Source organism: Dipteris shenzhenensis, chromosome 5, assembly GCF_047967505.1.
Source record: "Dipteris shenzhenensis isolate YYH24624 ecotype China chromosome 5, Dip_SZ_1.0, whole genome shotgun sequence".
Lineage (NCBI taxonomy): Eukaryota > Viridiplantae > Streptophyta > Polypodiopsida > Gleicheniales > Dipteridaceae > Dipteris > Dipteris shenzhenensis.
Genome location: NC_141600.1, coordinates 57392405 through 57408211, shown reverse-complemented (window position 1 = coordinate 57408211; position 15807 = coordinate 57392405). Strand labels below are relative to the sequence as shown.

General features: G+C 45.1%; 1 protein-coding gene across 1 annotated transcript in view; it reads left to right on the top strand.

Moving 5' to 3' along the window:
- Nucleotides 1-15807, top strand: part of LOC147902237 (oxysterol-binding protein-related protein 1B-like) — a 94121-nt gene that overhangs the window by 52523 nt on the left and 25791 nt on the right. The window contains exon 5 of the mRNA XM_087374797.1: nucleotides 10253-10408. Within this exon, the coding sequence (XP_087230923.1) occupies nucleotides 10253-10408 (156 nt within the window). The remainder of the gene's footprint in view (nucleotides 1-10252; nucleotides 10409-15807) is intronic.

Sequence of the window (15807 nt, the reverse complement as noted above, 5' to 3'; positions counted from 1 at the left end):
CCTCCATTGTGTATGTAAGAAAGCTGCAAGTGAGACTCCTTACTTCTCTCCCACTCTCTTCACATGGTACCAGAGCTCGGTTCGTGGTAAGGAGCTCAAGAAAGCAAACCAAGTTCGCGGGGTACCAGAGCTCGGTTCGTGGTAAGGAGCTCAAGAAAGCAAACCAAGTTCGCGGTGTCTTGGTAAGAGGATCAGTGTTGCTTTCCTTTTTCGAGTTTGGGAGCAAATCTCTGCAGGTAGCACAGCCGGAACGTACAAGAGTGCACTGTCTCAGATTGGGACGCCCTTTGCGGTGCGGCGAGAGGGCATTATATGCTGCGGGCGAGAGCAAAACCTTCGGTGATATTATTTTTTTGATTCGAGGTCATTTCTGTTACGCTCAAGTTGAGGCAACATGACCTCGGAAGGGTCAGTCGACATTTTCCTTAAAAGGATCAATGTTTGTATTATATTTGTTTGGGCTTCACGTAAATGATAAAAAAGGAATCAAGGTTAAGGTCCTTCGTGAGGGGGACATGGCACTAGACTCGGTGGATCTAAGGCTAAGGGGCCTAAATGCATGAAATGTGCCAGGGGGCAAATGGTTTCAATGATATCCCAAGAGAGGGGTAAATGATGCATTAAGAAGGGACCCTAGAATGAAGACATGTGGCATACTAGATCCATCTAGGGAATTTTGGGGCTTGGTGGAATTTTGTAAGCAGGAGCCTTCACGTAACAAAAATATATAGAGAGCTTACTACGACCGAGGTTGGCTGGGAGGATAATCCAGGTGCCTATGCCCGTGATTGAAGAAAATGTTAGGTTTAAACAGATTTTACGTATCATTTGGTATCAGAGCTGTAGGCGATGGGGAAAAGGGGAATTGAGAGAGATCTTGGGCTTTGGTGTTCAGCAGACAGAGCGTGGCGGAACGTTGAGTTGTTGATCTGAATCTTCGTTAAGCCTTAGCGTGCTACTACCGGGAAGCCAATAAAGGAGCGGGGATCTTGTTTTACGAGATTCAGAGAAAAAGCTAAGAGTTGCGCACACGCTAGTTTACGGATTGTTACCCTCAGGACTAGCTGACCGTAATATTTCAGTGATTTTCATCGTTGAATGAAGATGTGGAAGATGGGATTACAGGAGCCTGTGAGCACGGGCAAGTTGTGTAATTATATCGTGATTTCGGTGGTATTAGTTTATGTATAGCAGTTTGGTGATAGAAGAAATAGTGAGGCAATCGCGTACAACCGCAGGTTCATAATTTGGTACCTTCAGGGCTTTTTGGCATCGTGTGAAGAACTAGTTGTGGCACGCAGATTGATTGGCTGGCGTTGTGACGGGCTGGCGGAATATTATATGGTTGGAGCATTCGATTCGTGGTTCAATTACTGTGCGAAGTTCGTGCGTTACAATAGCTGCATAGGTTGTCTTCTTCGCCATCGGATTGACCACCCTGGTGTTGCCTTTGATTGCGTTTAACTATCACGGAGATTGTGTGAAGAAGCCATATCATAAACCTTCACGACACCTATGTAGGGAGGTTACGAAGCTTTACATAGGCAGGCAAGAACACTAATAGACATTCGAGGGGGCATTTTCCCTGTTGCAGTTGGTTTCTGGTGAGGTTACTGGAGTTATGACTACCTGCAGAGGATTACTGTGTGGTCACGGGACTTGTTTGTGATAATTCTTATTTGGGGATCTCGGTTATCACTATGCAAATAGTAGACGATAACTATTGAAGTGGGAGCTGGGGTGTTTTGGGTCCCCAACGAGGGTGTAGCTGAGCCACAACAGGAATATTCATCTGGTTCAAATACAGAAAAAAACTTGATCTCTCTATGCTACATGAATGGCGTGGGAGTTTTCTATGCCTTCTAAGTTTATTTGCCTCCGTGTTTAAGTTAATTCAGATCGCAGGAGTTTCCCTAGCATAGGGAAAAGTGGTTTTGGTTACAGTGTGATATATGCCTGGTTAACTGTAAATTTGGAAGTCGGACTTCCGATTTGTAAATACAGTTTCAAGCGGTGTTTTATTTATTTATTTTTTTATAAAAACACCCATCAACCTAAATGGAAATAGAAGAAGAGGCTTCTAGGATGGATCCCGTAGAGTCGGGAGTCCGGCCGACCCCGCAGGTGTCGCGCCCACTAGGCCATACAATGTCTGGTAGAATTGCCTTATTGGAGGATGCCTTGCAACAGATTTTAGCGCAACAGTTACAAGCAAATGTAGGGCAATCCGAGCTCAGGAAAATGGTACATAGTATGTCTACCAAACCATCTCGTGAAGAGAAAGGTAAAGATCCAGTGGAGCCTGAATCCAGTGTTCATACGGTCGAGCCTAGGAGGGCTAATGTTAGAAATTACCCAACAGAGGGTACGCACAGCGGAAGACTTATAGTAATGCCCAGGAGCTCACACAGTGTGGTGTGGGGTGTGGAATCACAAACTTCTTTACTTCTTAATGTGCGTCACATAGATGTGCAGACTCATCAATAGACAATGAACCAGCCAGATATAGAAGACACCAAAACTCATATATTTCCGTCCAAAACTATGGACACAATACAAAAGAGCTAGATCCAGAGTCCCACCAATGGTGTGGTCCTCTGATCTAACCACAAGGTCCTTCTCTTATCTGCCGGCTATCTCTAGACTCGAGCCCGCGTGCTCCACCTCGAGCGTCTGTAGACTTTCCGTCCAGTGTGTTCTTCTCCACCTTACTGCCTTTGAATCAACCTAGGTGGGCAGCCCCTGCCGAGGTTTGTCTGCAGCACACAGCTCCAACCTGCTTGTGAATGGCTGCTCCAGAAGGTATGATGATCTCAGCACCTTGCTGCCCTAGAAGACAGCCTAGGCTCATTCAGCCCCAAGTGAGCTCAGTCTGCAGCAACTCTGGCCCTGCTTTGCCTCCTGGATGTAGGCCCAAAGATCAGGCTTCTGCTGCTCCTGCTGCTCCTATGTTTGCTGACTTGCTGGATGATGAATGAGGCCAAGAGCCTCTCCTTATATAGGCCCTAAGGCCTGCTGAGAAACCGGACCAGTCTGTCCCAATCTGGGCCGACTGGACAGACCAGGTTGGCTGGCCCAACCGACCTGGTTGGCTCAGCCCAACCAGCCCCAATAGGGCCCTTTACTGGCCCCACAAAATCGCCCTCCTGGGCTCTCTTTTCAGGGCTTGCTGGCCCACGATTCTATGCAGGGGCTGAGCCCTTGGCCAGCCCTAGATAGGGCCTGGTTGGCTGGCTTTGCCCAGCCCAACCAGCCCTCCATATGGGCTGCCATGTGCTGCCCCATCCCCTGCCATGTCAGCGCCTGTTCTCCCTGCTGGTTCTGCCCTCTGCCAGGCTCTCTCCAGCCACGTATGCAGCACCGTACTGTTCCGTACATTGCTGATGTCATCGTGCCTTTTACCTGGGACACCCCGCCAACCATGAATGCTCCAGATCTGTCCCAGATCCACACATCCAAGTAATCTCTCTTTGGGCACATCCTGCCCTAGGTCTCCCTCCCCCACGCTCTCATCATTAGGGGGCTTACAGATGGGGAGGTGACCTTTCCAACACCCCCTCTCACCGACACATCTCGGCCCAATGCCAAGACGTCGATGAAGATGCTCTAGTAACTCCCTGGTCGTAGTCCTCTGGAACCTTTTGGTGTCAAAATCTTTTCCTGGCTTTTCATCCAGTGGCTCCTGCTCCACCATGTCCGGTTCCGCTTCCGCACACCATCCTAGTACACAGGTCCATCTCTGGTAGCACCTCCTGGCACCACCATCTTCCGTCACATTCCTGCCTTCGAACTCGAGCAATCCAGCCGTCACGATCTTCCAGTTGTCCCCCTCATAATGAGTGAACAACCTAGAGTCTTCCAGGCACCATGCTCCGAGGGTCTATTTCAACCCGTCCTTCCTTTGGCAAGGTCTGCAACAAAAGTACATCTCCAAATAACTTGGACCGCGAACTTTAAACGCACCTGACTGAACCTGAGTCACCCTCCTTCTCGCAAGGGCACAATCCTCCAGTCGTGGAAGTCGATTCCCAAGAGCTTCTGAATCAAGGTCGTCCTTGAGCAAGGTCCCTGCCTTCAGGCTCCCACACCTGTGAGCCTCCTACTTGGGCTCTGATACCATGTTAGAAATTACCCAACAGAGGGTACGCACAGCGGAAGACTTATAGTAATGCCCAGGAGCTCACACAGTGTGGTGTGGGGTGTGGAATCACAAACTTCTTTACTTAATGTGCGTCACATAGTGCAGACTCATCAATAGACAATGAACCAGCCAGATATAGAAGACACCAAAACTCATATTTCCGTCCAAAACTATGGACACAATACAAAAGAGCTAGATCCAGAGTCCCACCAATGGTGTGGTCCTCTGATCTAACCACAAGGTCCTTCTCTTATCTGCCGGCTATCTCTAGACTCGAGCCCGTGTGCTCCACCTCGAGCGTATGTAGACAGAAAACAAGCCGGCGCGCCATACATAGAGATACTAGAGCCGTTATAAGAAGAAATGCACGGAGTGCTCCACCTCCTGTGAATGAATGCATGTACGTAGCACAAGCAGTTGTGTAGCTTGAATGAAGAGAATGTGGATGAATTTTTGATTAGCCTTCTCCTTGGTCCTAGCCTTGGTCACATTCTGAGTGTTAATAGAAACTTAGTACAAAGACCTTTGTATAAATGGATGCTCGAGTATGTATGTGTGAGAAAGAAGAACGCTTATTAATGTCCATGGGAGACCAACAGGTCTATGGGACAGCAAAAAAACAGTTAATACATCCGCACAAGGCAGCTCCCAAGGAGTGCATAAAGCGACTTGGAGTTTATTTTATGATCCTACATTGTAGTCTAAAGATAAGACAACAAACAGCCATACATCATTTTAAGACCAAGGGTCTTTTGGTTTTCACGATATACTGCCCATTTTCCATCCTTCCTAGCGATCTTGACCTTTGGCTATCTATACCTTGGTCCCACTATGTTCTACACCCATATGCTTATACTACGGTCTACACCTACTATTGGGCGTTGGTGACTGTTGGTGGGGATGTCATGGTAGCTAGTCCCTACTATGCATTGAGTTATGGTTTTCAACCTTGTGAGTGGCTGTCATGAAATTGAAGCGGCACAAGGATGAGTTTGGGCATGGTCATGATTTCATCTAGATATATGTTGGTAGATGGTTTCGTGCTTACATTTGTGCTTACTCATGCAATCAAGGCATCGCGAAATTTCTGCATGTCAATGCCTGAATTACTTTGAGGCTTTGGGCATTGTTGAATCAAGGGCCTCTTGATAGATAGAAACAGTTTTGCCATCTAGCAAAACTGTTTCTCTACTGCCAAAATGACCAATTGTCTCATGATTTGAAGGTCAACCTGGGTAAAACCAAGGTCATGATCTTCAATACATCTCGAGCCATCATGCATTAGGAGCAGTTCACATTTGCGGGGTCATCTGTTGAGATAGTTTCATCATACACTTATCTTGGGGTTATCTTTTCTGGACCAAGCTTGACTATGAGACCCGCGATGCAGGCACACTTGAGTAGAGGCTAGAGAGGCAGTGCTTCCCCTCATACTTTCAGGATCCATGCACCAAGGGATTGCTTTTTGACTCTTTGGCTCGCCCAGTGGGGATGTACGGCAGCCCTTGTTGCGGGCGAGGCTTGTCGGATACAGAGTGGGCCTGTGTGGAGCGGCTACAGGTTCTCATGCTATCACGGATAATTCGTGGTAAGTCATCCGTTCCTCACCAAATCATTCAGGCTGAGTTTGGGTCACCCCCTTTACAGCTAGATGCTGCATTTCCGGTCATCACATATCTGTACCGAGTTAGGGAATATGGGGATTATACCTCGGGGCGTAGCAAGCTACCATGGATAGCTCTATCCTCTTCTATGGCACTTGCAGCAGGAGTTTATCAGAGGTGCTGGTATGCACGTACAGAGAGATGGTTTGAGCGACTGAGGCTCCACATGGATAGACTACCTCCCTTCCAGTATAGCATGGATGCTCCGTTCTCTCCCCTCTTATCACACGAGGTCAACCAGGTTATCCGTGAGGATCTACTACAGCTACACACTTTTCGGACCTGGTTGGAACCGAGTGAACTCCCAATGAAGCTTAGCTTCTAGAGAGATCACTTCTTACATATCACAGCGGAGGGTTTCATTGACCCACCAGGATACACACAGATTCACCTACCCCACTCGATGAGCATCTCTCTTGGGCAGTTCCGGGTCTCTTCACATAGACTTCGGATCGAGAGCGGCACAGCAGAGCGACTACCCAGGGAGCGGCGCATATGCACACTATGTGACATACAGGAGGTTGAGATAGAGGAGCATTTCATCTTCAGGTGTCCTGTGTACTATGAGATCCGAGGACGTTTCCACTGCCTCTTCAGGGATAGTTATGGGATCTTAGCCCGTTCTCTCTCCTACCCAGACCAGCGGTGTTTAGCAGGTTTCATTCATGAGGCACTTAGACACCGCGAGAGGATACTCCGAGCACGGAGACAGGAGCAGACTTCTTCCTCGGTTGATCCCTCTCAGAGCTCTATCACGGAGTTCTTTCAGCTAGATCACATGGACCCCAACGAGAGGAGGCCTTGACATGACCGTGACCCGGAGCCCGTGACCCGACAGCTCAGACAGAGGGTTGACACACAGATCACACTTGGAGACATCCCCTCCTTGTTTAGAGTCGGAGCCCGACCGACGGGGGTCACAGTAGCCCTGGTTAGACGCAGAGCTATGACCAGGAGACGTGCCAGGACTGCACCTCTGAGTGGCCGACAACACTCTATTGCCGACTTCATGCCTCCACTGCCTCATCCATCCTGATATCTTGCTGTTGCTGGGGATGATGATGATATTGATGATGATGCCTAGATTGATATATAGTCGACCATCGACATGACTATGTTGTACTTAGCACTTAGTACTGCCATTCTGCATTTTTGCATTTTTTGCATTTTGCATTTTTCATTTTGCATTGGTATGGATGCTCGTTTAGTAGCTCCACTACCACAGCTCGTTGTATCAGGATTTTCAGAGTCTCATAGACCCATCGGTCTTCCAAAGACTTTAATAAACTTTCTTTCTTTCTGTCTTTCTTTCTTTCTTTCTTTCTTTCTACCATTGGATCTGATTCGAATTTTTCTCAACCAAGAGAAGCTCTCTCTCTCAGCTAGCTACATCTTGTAAGGGCTTCCTATGCTTATCCTGCAGAGTTTCTGACATTTGAAATGCCTACTTATAAACTACACTCCAAAGTCTATCTCAAGAAATCCTGTTGTCAAGGTCCTCCAAACTTTGCTTGTATTCAATGTCTCCTACAGAATTTAATAGTCCTGAACATGCGACAGCCAATGGGCACTTCTTGGGATGCAGGTACTTCAGTGTGTGGGATAAACTCTATCATCCCCCCAATGACGGGGAGCCTTTGCTGGTAATTTAGAAGAGCATTGACTGATTATCGATTAAGGCTTGCTATGTTTTTTTATTTGGGATTTCTTGTGACAGGCCTTTTGTCCTGTTGTGCAGTCCATTCAATTCAAATTGCTACATGCATAGTTTATTTGGTTGCCATAAAGGTCGAATCCATGATTTCCTGGTAATCTTAACTGTCAAGTTTGAGGGGTCCTCTCTCAAATTGGACCTTGCCTCTGTAAACAGATCTGAGCTTGTTCTTCCTATTGTGCAGTCCCCTTCACATTCCATGTAGCTACATGCAGAGCTTACTTCAGGTGGCCAAAAACTAGAATCCAAGCCATGAACACATTAGCGGTTGTTACTACAAATGTATGATACTGGTCTGATTGTACCCTAATGTCAATGCAGATTTGTGGTGGGGACGAGTCTTTATCACTGTTGGGGGGAGTAATCAGACTCCTCTTTTGAATCAGCATTGTGTCCCTAAACACACATCTAGGTTCTTTCCTTGGTTCAATTCAGGTTTGTCTTGCTAAAAGGCCACGCTACCATTTGGGCCTTTTGCATCAGTGCCAGGTTTGTTCATTTGTACTAATTTTGAAAAGCCTCCCAGCCACATGCAGATATAAGCGTTTTCTACATGGCTAGCTTAACGAAGTGTATCTCTGATGTAAGCGATCATCCCTGTCCAACAGAGATGTTTCTACAGAAATTGGGTGAAAGCATAATCCAGGCATGTTTGCCAAACAGAGAGGGGAAGCAAGAAGAAACGGAAGAATAAATGCCAATAGAGGAGACATTATACAGTTTTACCCAGGTTTGCTAGCTGGACAGGAGAAGGAAGGAATTGATGAGATTTGAAGTGAGAGGGGAAAAGAGAGAGAAAAACAGGAGAAAGAAAGAAAGAAAGATATATTAACATCCTCTGAAGACCTCACGGGTCTATGGGACAAAAGCACACACCAAAAAAGAGTAACAACATCTGGATAAACCAGAGGGTCGAGGAGTACACATGGCATCTCAGCTCGAGGTTATTATAGCACATATCTAAATTCTAGTACTATGATAAAGTTGTCCTTCATTACATCAGTTTAAGACTAAGGGTCTTTGGGTTTGGATTTGAAGTCTCTAATGAGTGCTTTTTCCATCTCTGTAAACAGCCCATTTACCTTTCTTGCGAGCTTCCTTCACTTTAGCTAATTCTGTGGCTTTTATCTTGAGTTGAATTGGGGTGAGCTTCTCTGAGATCCATATCTTGGATACCTCTGAATTTGTTGGTTTGCTTAAGAACTTTGCTTCTTGCTATCTTGTCCTTCAGAATTAATTTGGTGTGTGTCCCTTGTTGGAGGACACAAAGCATATCTTCTGAGTCCATTCAATCTGGGGTATCACTTTTGTGACAGAGAGAGGTAGGAAGCTGCTTGGGGCAAGGGGAGCAAGAAGCTGTGAAAAGAGGCCAGGGCTGTAGAAAAGCATCTATGGGCTGTTTGAACCACGTTGCAAGCTACTTGCGCTTACGAGAGTTATCTGCAATCTATTTGCAGGAAAGGCTGAGAGTGGGAGGAGAGAGTGGAGATGAGTAAAGGAAGCAAGTACGAGGAAGATGGGACAAGGAGAGTGAGCATGCAGGAAGCCACTGTACACGGCAGTGTGTCAAAAAACACAAACAAACATCTTTTAGGGCTATGCCTCTTTTCTCAATTTAAAAAATTGATACCTCCCAGTGGGACTTATAAGCCCAAGTTGTTATGCAAGCAGGTTCAAGTTGGTGTTCTTTCTTTCTTGGTGGAGTTGTCTATGGAGAGCCACAGAATGCCTTGAATAATTACGGCAACTAGCCATAGCAAAACACAATGAAGGTAGCAAGCAAACTCATGACATGTTACCGTCATTAATTAAAAAATCTAGTTGTCAGGAGGAATTTAGAACCAGTAATCTTAAGATGTTGGTGTTAAAATATTATTGATGGTTTTAGTAAATGCATATAATTGCTGTTATCTTCTGGGTTACATTTACCCGGAAGGAAATGATTTAGACTGACTTCGGTATATCTTATCAAGGAAACATTCCTTGTGTTGGAGTGTGTCTTGATTTTACTATCCTTGTGTGAACTAGAATAATTAGGTACAACGAACATAGCGAAAGCAAGCAAACTCTTGATTTTTACCTTCAGAAGATAAAAAGTCTAGCCTTGATTGAGATAACCTTGGAGGAAATTTAGAAACAGTTATCTCAAAATGATGCTGTTGAAGTATTCATTGATGGTTTTGCAGAATGCATTCATGAAATAGTTGGGTTAGCATCTTGTTATATTTATTCTGAGGGAAATGATTCAAACTGTCTTCGGTGTCTCTCATCAAAGAAACATTCCTTATATTGGAGTGTGTCTGTTTTACCATCCTAGTGTCTGTCTATTGTACCATCCTTGTGTGAACTAACTCGATGTACAAGCTGATTTTGGTATTGATGGGTGAGATTTGTTTTGTATTTTGTCTGTCTAAAAGCTGTGTGAGCGCCCGCACACAAGTCTCTTCTAGTTCATGAGTAGTGGTTGTCTCCCTTCGGACAGCTATGAATGCACAATTTTCTTAATAAAAGGTTCTTTTAGCAACAACAAAAAAAACAAGGGTATACAAGTCTAGGTTGTTCAAGGGCTAGGGTTTGATGTTGTGTGCAGTGTGCTGTGACACCTGGTTCTGTAATTATTGAATTTGTGTATGTTGGGAGATGGCTTCATTTTCTCAGGCAGTTGTGTTTGTCAAATGTTCTCCAATTTTTGGAGCTATATATTCTCACACACTATGGTTTGGGCTGTTTCAGGGGAATCGGCTAATGCAGATATTGAATGTAGCTGCATTTGCAGTATCAGGGTATGCTTCCACAGAAGGCCGTGCATGTAAACCTTTCAACCCTCTACTAGGGGAAACTTATGAAGCAGATTATCCAGATAAGGGTCTTCGCTTCTTTTCCGAAAAGGTTGATCCTATGCTGCTTCTTTGTTCAGCGCCTAGCTCGTAGCCCTTTTATTTACACATGGTCAAAGATAGAAGACTGCCAATCGGGAGGATTTATAACATGAGGATGTTTAGCGTGCAACAGTGAATGTTATTGTTTCATATGCCTATCCATTATCAATGTATATGTCCTAAAACTTGCATATTAACAGCATTGCGATTCATGTGTTGAATACCTTGATGGGATATTTTTTCAATCTTTTGTCCAAATGGATCATTTGGATTGGATCCTTTTGGAAGCAAGCTCTTGGTTCATGTCATAGTCACAATCAAATGTTTAGAGGTTCCAAACGTTTGAAAAGTTTTAGGGCAGGACTGACCTGCTCTAATACCATGTTGGAAACATGTGAGAGAGAGAGAGAGAGAGAGAGAGAGAGAGGCTAGGGAGAGAAGAAATGATACTCAAATGTAGACACCATGGAAGGCTTTTATTCATTCATCATCATCATCAAATGAGACAAGTGAAGTACAAGCCTTTATATGCTTGACACACTGTCACACTCAAGTACCAAGTGCATATGGGATAAGTCACTCACACATTAAACAACTACTAGATCTCTCGTACAATACATCTCACAGACTTTTTGGCTATGATATCTCCGACAGAATACTCCTCGACACAATCCTTCCACTTGATCTTGTCATCCTATTTCTAACTTGACGTTCACGAAATCCAAGAATACTCTTAAGGTCATGCAGTATAAAGGTTAAATCTTCAACCTCCAAGTTCCTGAGGAGTAACTACCTGACCCTTAGCACCCAATACTTCTTTGAGTCTACTGACACGAGAGACTGGATGAATCTTTACATTAGGAGGCAAATCCAGTTCATATACAACTAGACTATTTGGCAAACTGCAACATCTCTTACATGTCTTGCAAGAATGTTTTCACAGCTTCATTCTTGAAACCCTTGAATCCGACCATTATCGGAGACTTAGGTTGAAATCCGTAAATAAGCATAAAAGGACTGAAACCATACTAGAATGCTTTGAACTGTTATAAGCAAATTCAACCATGGTTAAGTAGTCTTCCCATGATGACTGCCTCTTGGAAATATATGCCCAAAGCATATCCTCTAGAAGTGGGTTCATAACTTCCATCTGGCCATCAGACTGGGCATGTTCAGAGGAACTCAAACTAAGAGGGCTATCGAACTTATCAAAGACACGTGTCCAGAATTCACTCGTAAACTTAGAGTCCCTATCAGTGACTATGTCAGCCAGCAACCCATTTAGACGAAACAATTGGTCAACGAACTATTGAGCGAACTAAGTCGTTGTGGATCTAGTAGATATAAATCTAGCCATCTTTGTCAAGTGGTCCATGATAACCCATGTGGAATCATGACCCTTGCGCATTTGTGACAATCCCGTAATAAAATCCATGGAAATACTTTCCCAGGAATATGAAGGGTTGTAGTAATCCCGTGCTTCTAACGCATTCTACCTTGGTCACTTGACAAGTACGGCAACCTACTAATAGTTTTGAACAAATTCTCTCATCTGAGGCCAGTAAAACACAAGAGATAGAGTCCTGTGTACTCTGGATGTCCTGCACTAGGTGTGTCATGACACTCCCGAAGAATCTTGGATCAAAGATCTGACACATCTAGTACACAAATTTTATCATTTCGGAACAGTAAAGTTCCTTTTCCATGGTAGGCCAATGATATTGACTATCATCAAGCTTTTTACTCTCAAAAGCTAGAGGTCGACCTTCTTGGAATAATCTTGTCCCAATAGCATAATCACTTGCATCGGTCTGCAACACATAAGGTTGGGTATGATCAGGCAATGCTAGAACAGGCGCACTCTTGATACAATTTCTCAAAGTATGGAAAGGCTTCTTCTAACCTTCATTCCAAGTAATAGGTTGAGTAGACTTACGGCCTACGGCCACAACCCTTCAATACGTTGGTCAAGGGGACCGTGATTTTGGAATAATCACGAACTGATTTTCTCAAAAAGACAGTAAATCCTCGAAAAGAACGAAGTTGTTTCACTGTCTGAGGTATGGGCCAAGTCAAAACCTTTTGATTGCAGACTTCATCAATGCTAACACCTTCGCTAGAAATCTTGTGTCCTGAGTAAATGATCTGTTTCGTAAATAAATCACATTTACTAAGCTTAGCATACATCTTATTCTATCTTAATAAAATTAAGACAATCCTGAGAGCTGTAAACTAAGATATCATCGAAGAACACAACAACAAACTTGCCCAAAAACTCTTGGAACAAGTCATTCATCATTTGTTGGAAGGATGCGGGAGCATTGGTCAATCCAAAAGGTAATACTAGGAACTCGTCATGATCATACCTACTCCGAAAGGCTGTCCTTTCAATATGCTTTACATAAATACGAATATGGTGGTAGCTAGTACGTAAGTCAATCTTAGTGAAATACTTTGCTCCAGCCAATCTATCTATTAAGTCATGAGCACGAGGGAGAGGATACTTATTCTTAACCATGACTTTATTCAATCTTTTATAATCCACACACATTCTCCATGAACCATCCTTCTTCTTTCTCAGAAGAACGGAAGTCCTGAAGTTGCTAACTCATCCTCCTATAAATGGCTCATCCTATAAGGTGGTATACTTATAGGCTGAGAACTAGGGACTAAATTTATGCGATGATCTACTTCCTGTTTTGGAGGCAAGTGTACTGGCAGTTCTTTGATCAAATCGGACACATCATGGGTTTTAAACCATTCAATGCCCAACAACAACTCTATATGATCCAAGTATATAAAATAGCACTCCAAAATATCCTCATAGGCTTGAATCCTCGATCCACCTTGCGATCCCAAAGCTGCTTCCCAGCTGGAAGTTGCCCCTCGTAGGTGTGATCACTAAGTGTCATAATCAGATGTAGCTTCTGCACAAGTTTGTGATTAACAAAGTTGTGAGAACTACCGGGGTCAAAAGGAATGTGAACCCATGTCCCTTGGATCTCACCATAAGCCGGATAGAGATCATGGGGGCCAAACAATGAACTATTAAAAGAACAATCACAAGAATGAGGGCGTGTCAGGACATTGACACAAATACCTGTCAAATTAGTCTAAGCGGCTGTATTTGACTTCGTAGGTGGTCCTTTGAGCTTCAGTAAAGGTCTTGGTGCGGCTCTGGGTCTCTTTGGACAATCAGCCCGGGTATGCCCATGCTCCTCTCAAATAAAGCATTGTCCTTCCTTTTGAAGCCGAAGCGAATGGAGGAAGCGCTCCTTGCTGCCCTTAGCGGATTTCTGCTTCTTATGAGAAGGAGAATCAAAGGATTTCACTTGTCCGGTGCTAGAAGCTGCATTAAAAAACTTTCTCTTGTTCTTGCCCTGGGTCTCGGGAGAATCACTCTTCTGGATCCCACTGAATGTCGCTGCCCTCCCCAAAGCCACAGGCGACACACTGATCCCTTCGGGGTCGATAGAACTATGGTGGGATCAATATACCAAGTCTTGCCCAGGTGGCCCACTACCCCGATCCTCTGCCAGTCTAGCTCCTCATAGTCCACCTCTGACTCATCCTCTAACTCTGTCTCTGCCTGTAGCGAGCCTCTAGGTCCTATCCTATGAAACTGAGACTGACCAGATCCGAGGGTCTCATGAAAGAAGCGCATCCTGAGCGGTATTAACGTGTGCGAAAAATAACCTGCGCTCCTCGTAGGGTGAGAAAGAGCCTAGTTGCGGGCCTCCATCTCTCTGGGAAGCTACCGCCAAGCCCCAAAGAATCGAGCTGGTCCACTATCCCACTATGCCCAACCAATGTGGGTCCGCTAGCATAGCATGCGCCCCTGCAAGTCTCTGACCTTCGAGTGCCAACGTCAGTGGTGGCTGTCACTCAAACTCCTCTCTACAAGAAGGCCTAGTTCGAATGAGTCCGCCCGCCAATCTCTATGAAATTTTGTAGAGAGCAGAGAACCCTTCCCTGTCAAGGGAGCCTCAAAGAAGATGCACCTATAGGACTACTGCTACTGACCTCCTGTGCGAGAAGTGTTTTCTAGAAGCCCTCGTTGGAGGAGGAGCTTTCAGGGTTCAGCTCCTAGGTGAGGCCTCTCACCACCAACTTGCCGAAGAGGGATCTGCTTTGCATCTCTGGATCTATAATGTCCAGTCCACCCTATGTGCGTTCCATCTGAGCTGGACCAAAGGAAGTTCTGCAGCGCCATAGCTGTCCCATGTGTTAGAATTTTTATTATATTCTAGGCAGCGGCCAATGTAATGTAAAAAGTGGGTTAGGGGCACTTTTCTCTCTTAAAAGTTTTTCCCCCTAACCACAGTCTAATCTCTAACTACAGTTTGTGATTAGATAGGGTTTTGTCACTTAGACAAAACCCTCATCTCTTTGATTGTACTAAACTTCATTTAGTCCATTTTTGGGAGTGACCTACATTCAGCTCACTCTCTTCTTGCTCACTCTTGCTCTTGCTTCCATTTTTCTCACATTTGGTATCAGAGCAGCTCTCCTTCCCGGACTTGCTCCCTACTTCCGTACTTGCTCTCTACTCCCTGCTCTAAGCTTTCGTCGGTACAGCTCCAGCTCGCGATTGTACAATCTGTGCGATTGTACGAATCTGTACTACCTGTCCCGTAAGTTAGGATCCTTTGATCTATCAGAAAGGGTTAACCCCCTAACCAACCAACCTAGAAGACCTGTAGACGTGAGGGTGACAGTTCATTCACCCATAATTGAAGCTATGAGCCTGGACACAATTCCCTTACTCCCCCCTCCAAGAACGCAATACCAATACGGGGAAACTTCAAGGCCTGATTTGTTGACCGCAACCACTCCTTTCGCCGCTCAATACAAGACAAAACCCACGCCGGCATAACGCATCCTAGAAGAGCAAGCTCCACTCTACGGTATGCCAAGAGGATCTTCATCGTACCCACCTGAACAAACATCGATGCCTATCACAACAATTGGTAGTATGAGAGATCCTGGGATGCATTACCCACGGAGAAACGTGTCCTTTCACGAGGACTACCAACCACAGTAGCCCCCTCTTGAATCACCCCATGATGATGGGGTGAATGAGGCGGAAAACCAAGGGCTGGAACTACACACACTCATCCCGATGAGTTCCTTATAGACCAACCTCCAGTCCTCCCAACATCACTTCACACTTCACCACACCATCTCAACCAGGGTACAGTCCCACTACCGGCAAATGTTGTGAGTACCCCTAGAACATACTTCCCTCCACTGAACACCAACATGGACATGTACACTAGTGTACCAATGACAAGAAATGGAACTTCACCAAATGTGTGAAAGAGATTTTTGCAGGAAGTGATGTGCTTAAAAGCACCACTATCAAAGTACCAGTGTGGGGCTGCAAAATCTGAATCATGCAGAGTAGGA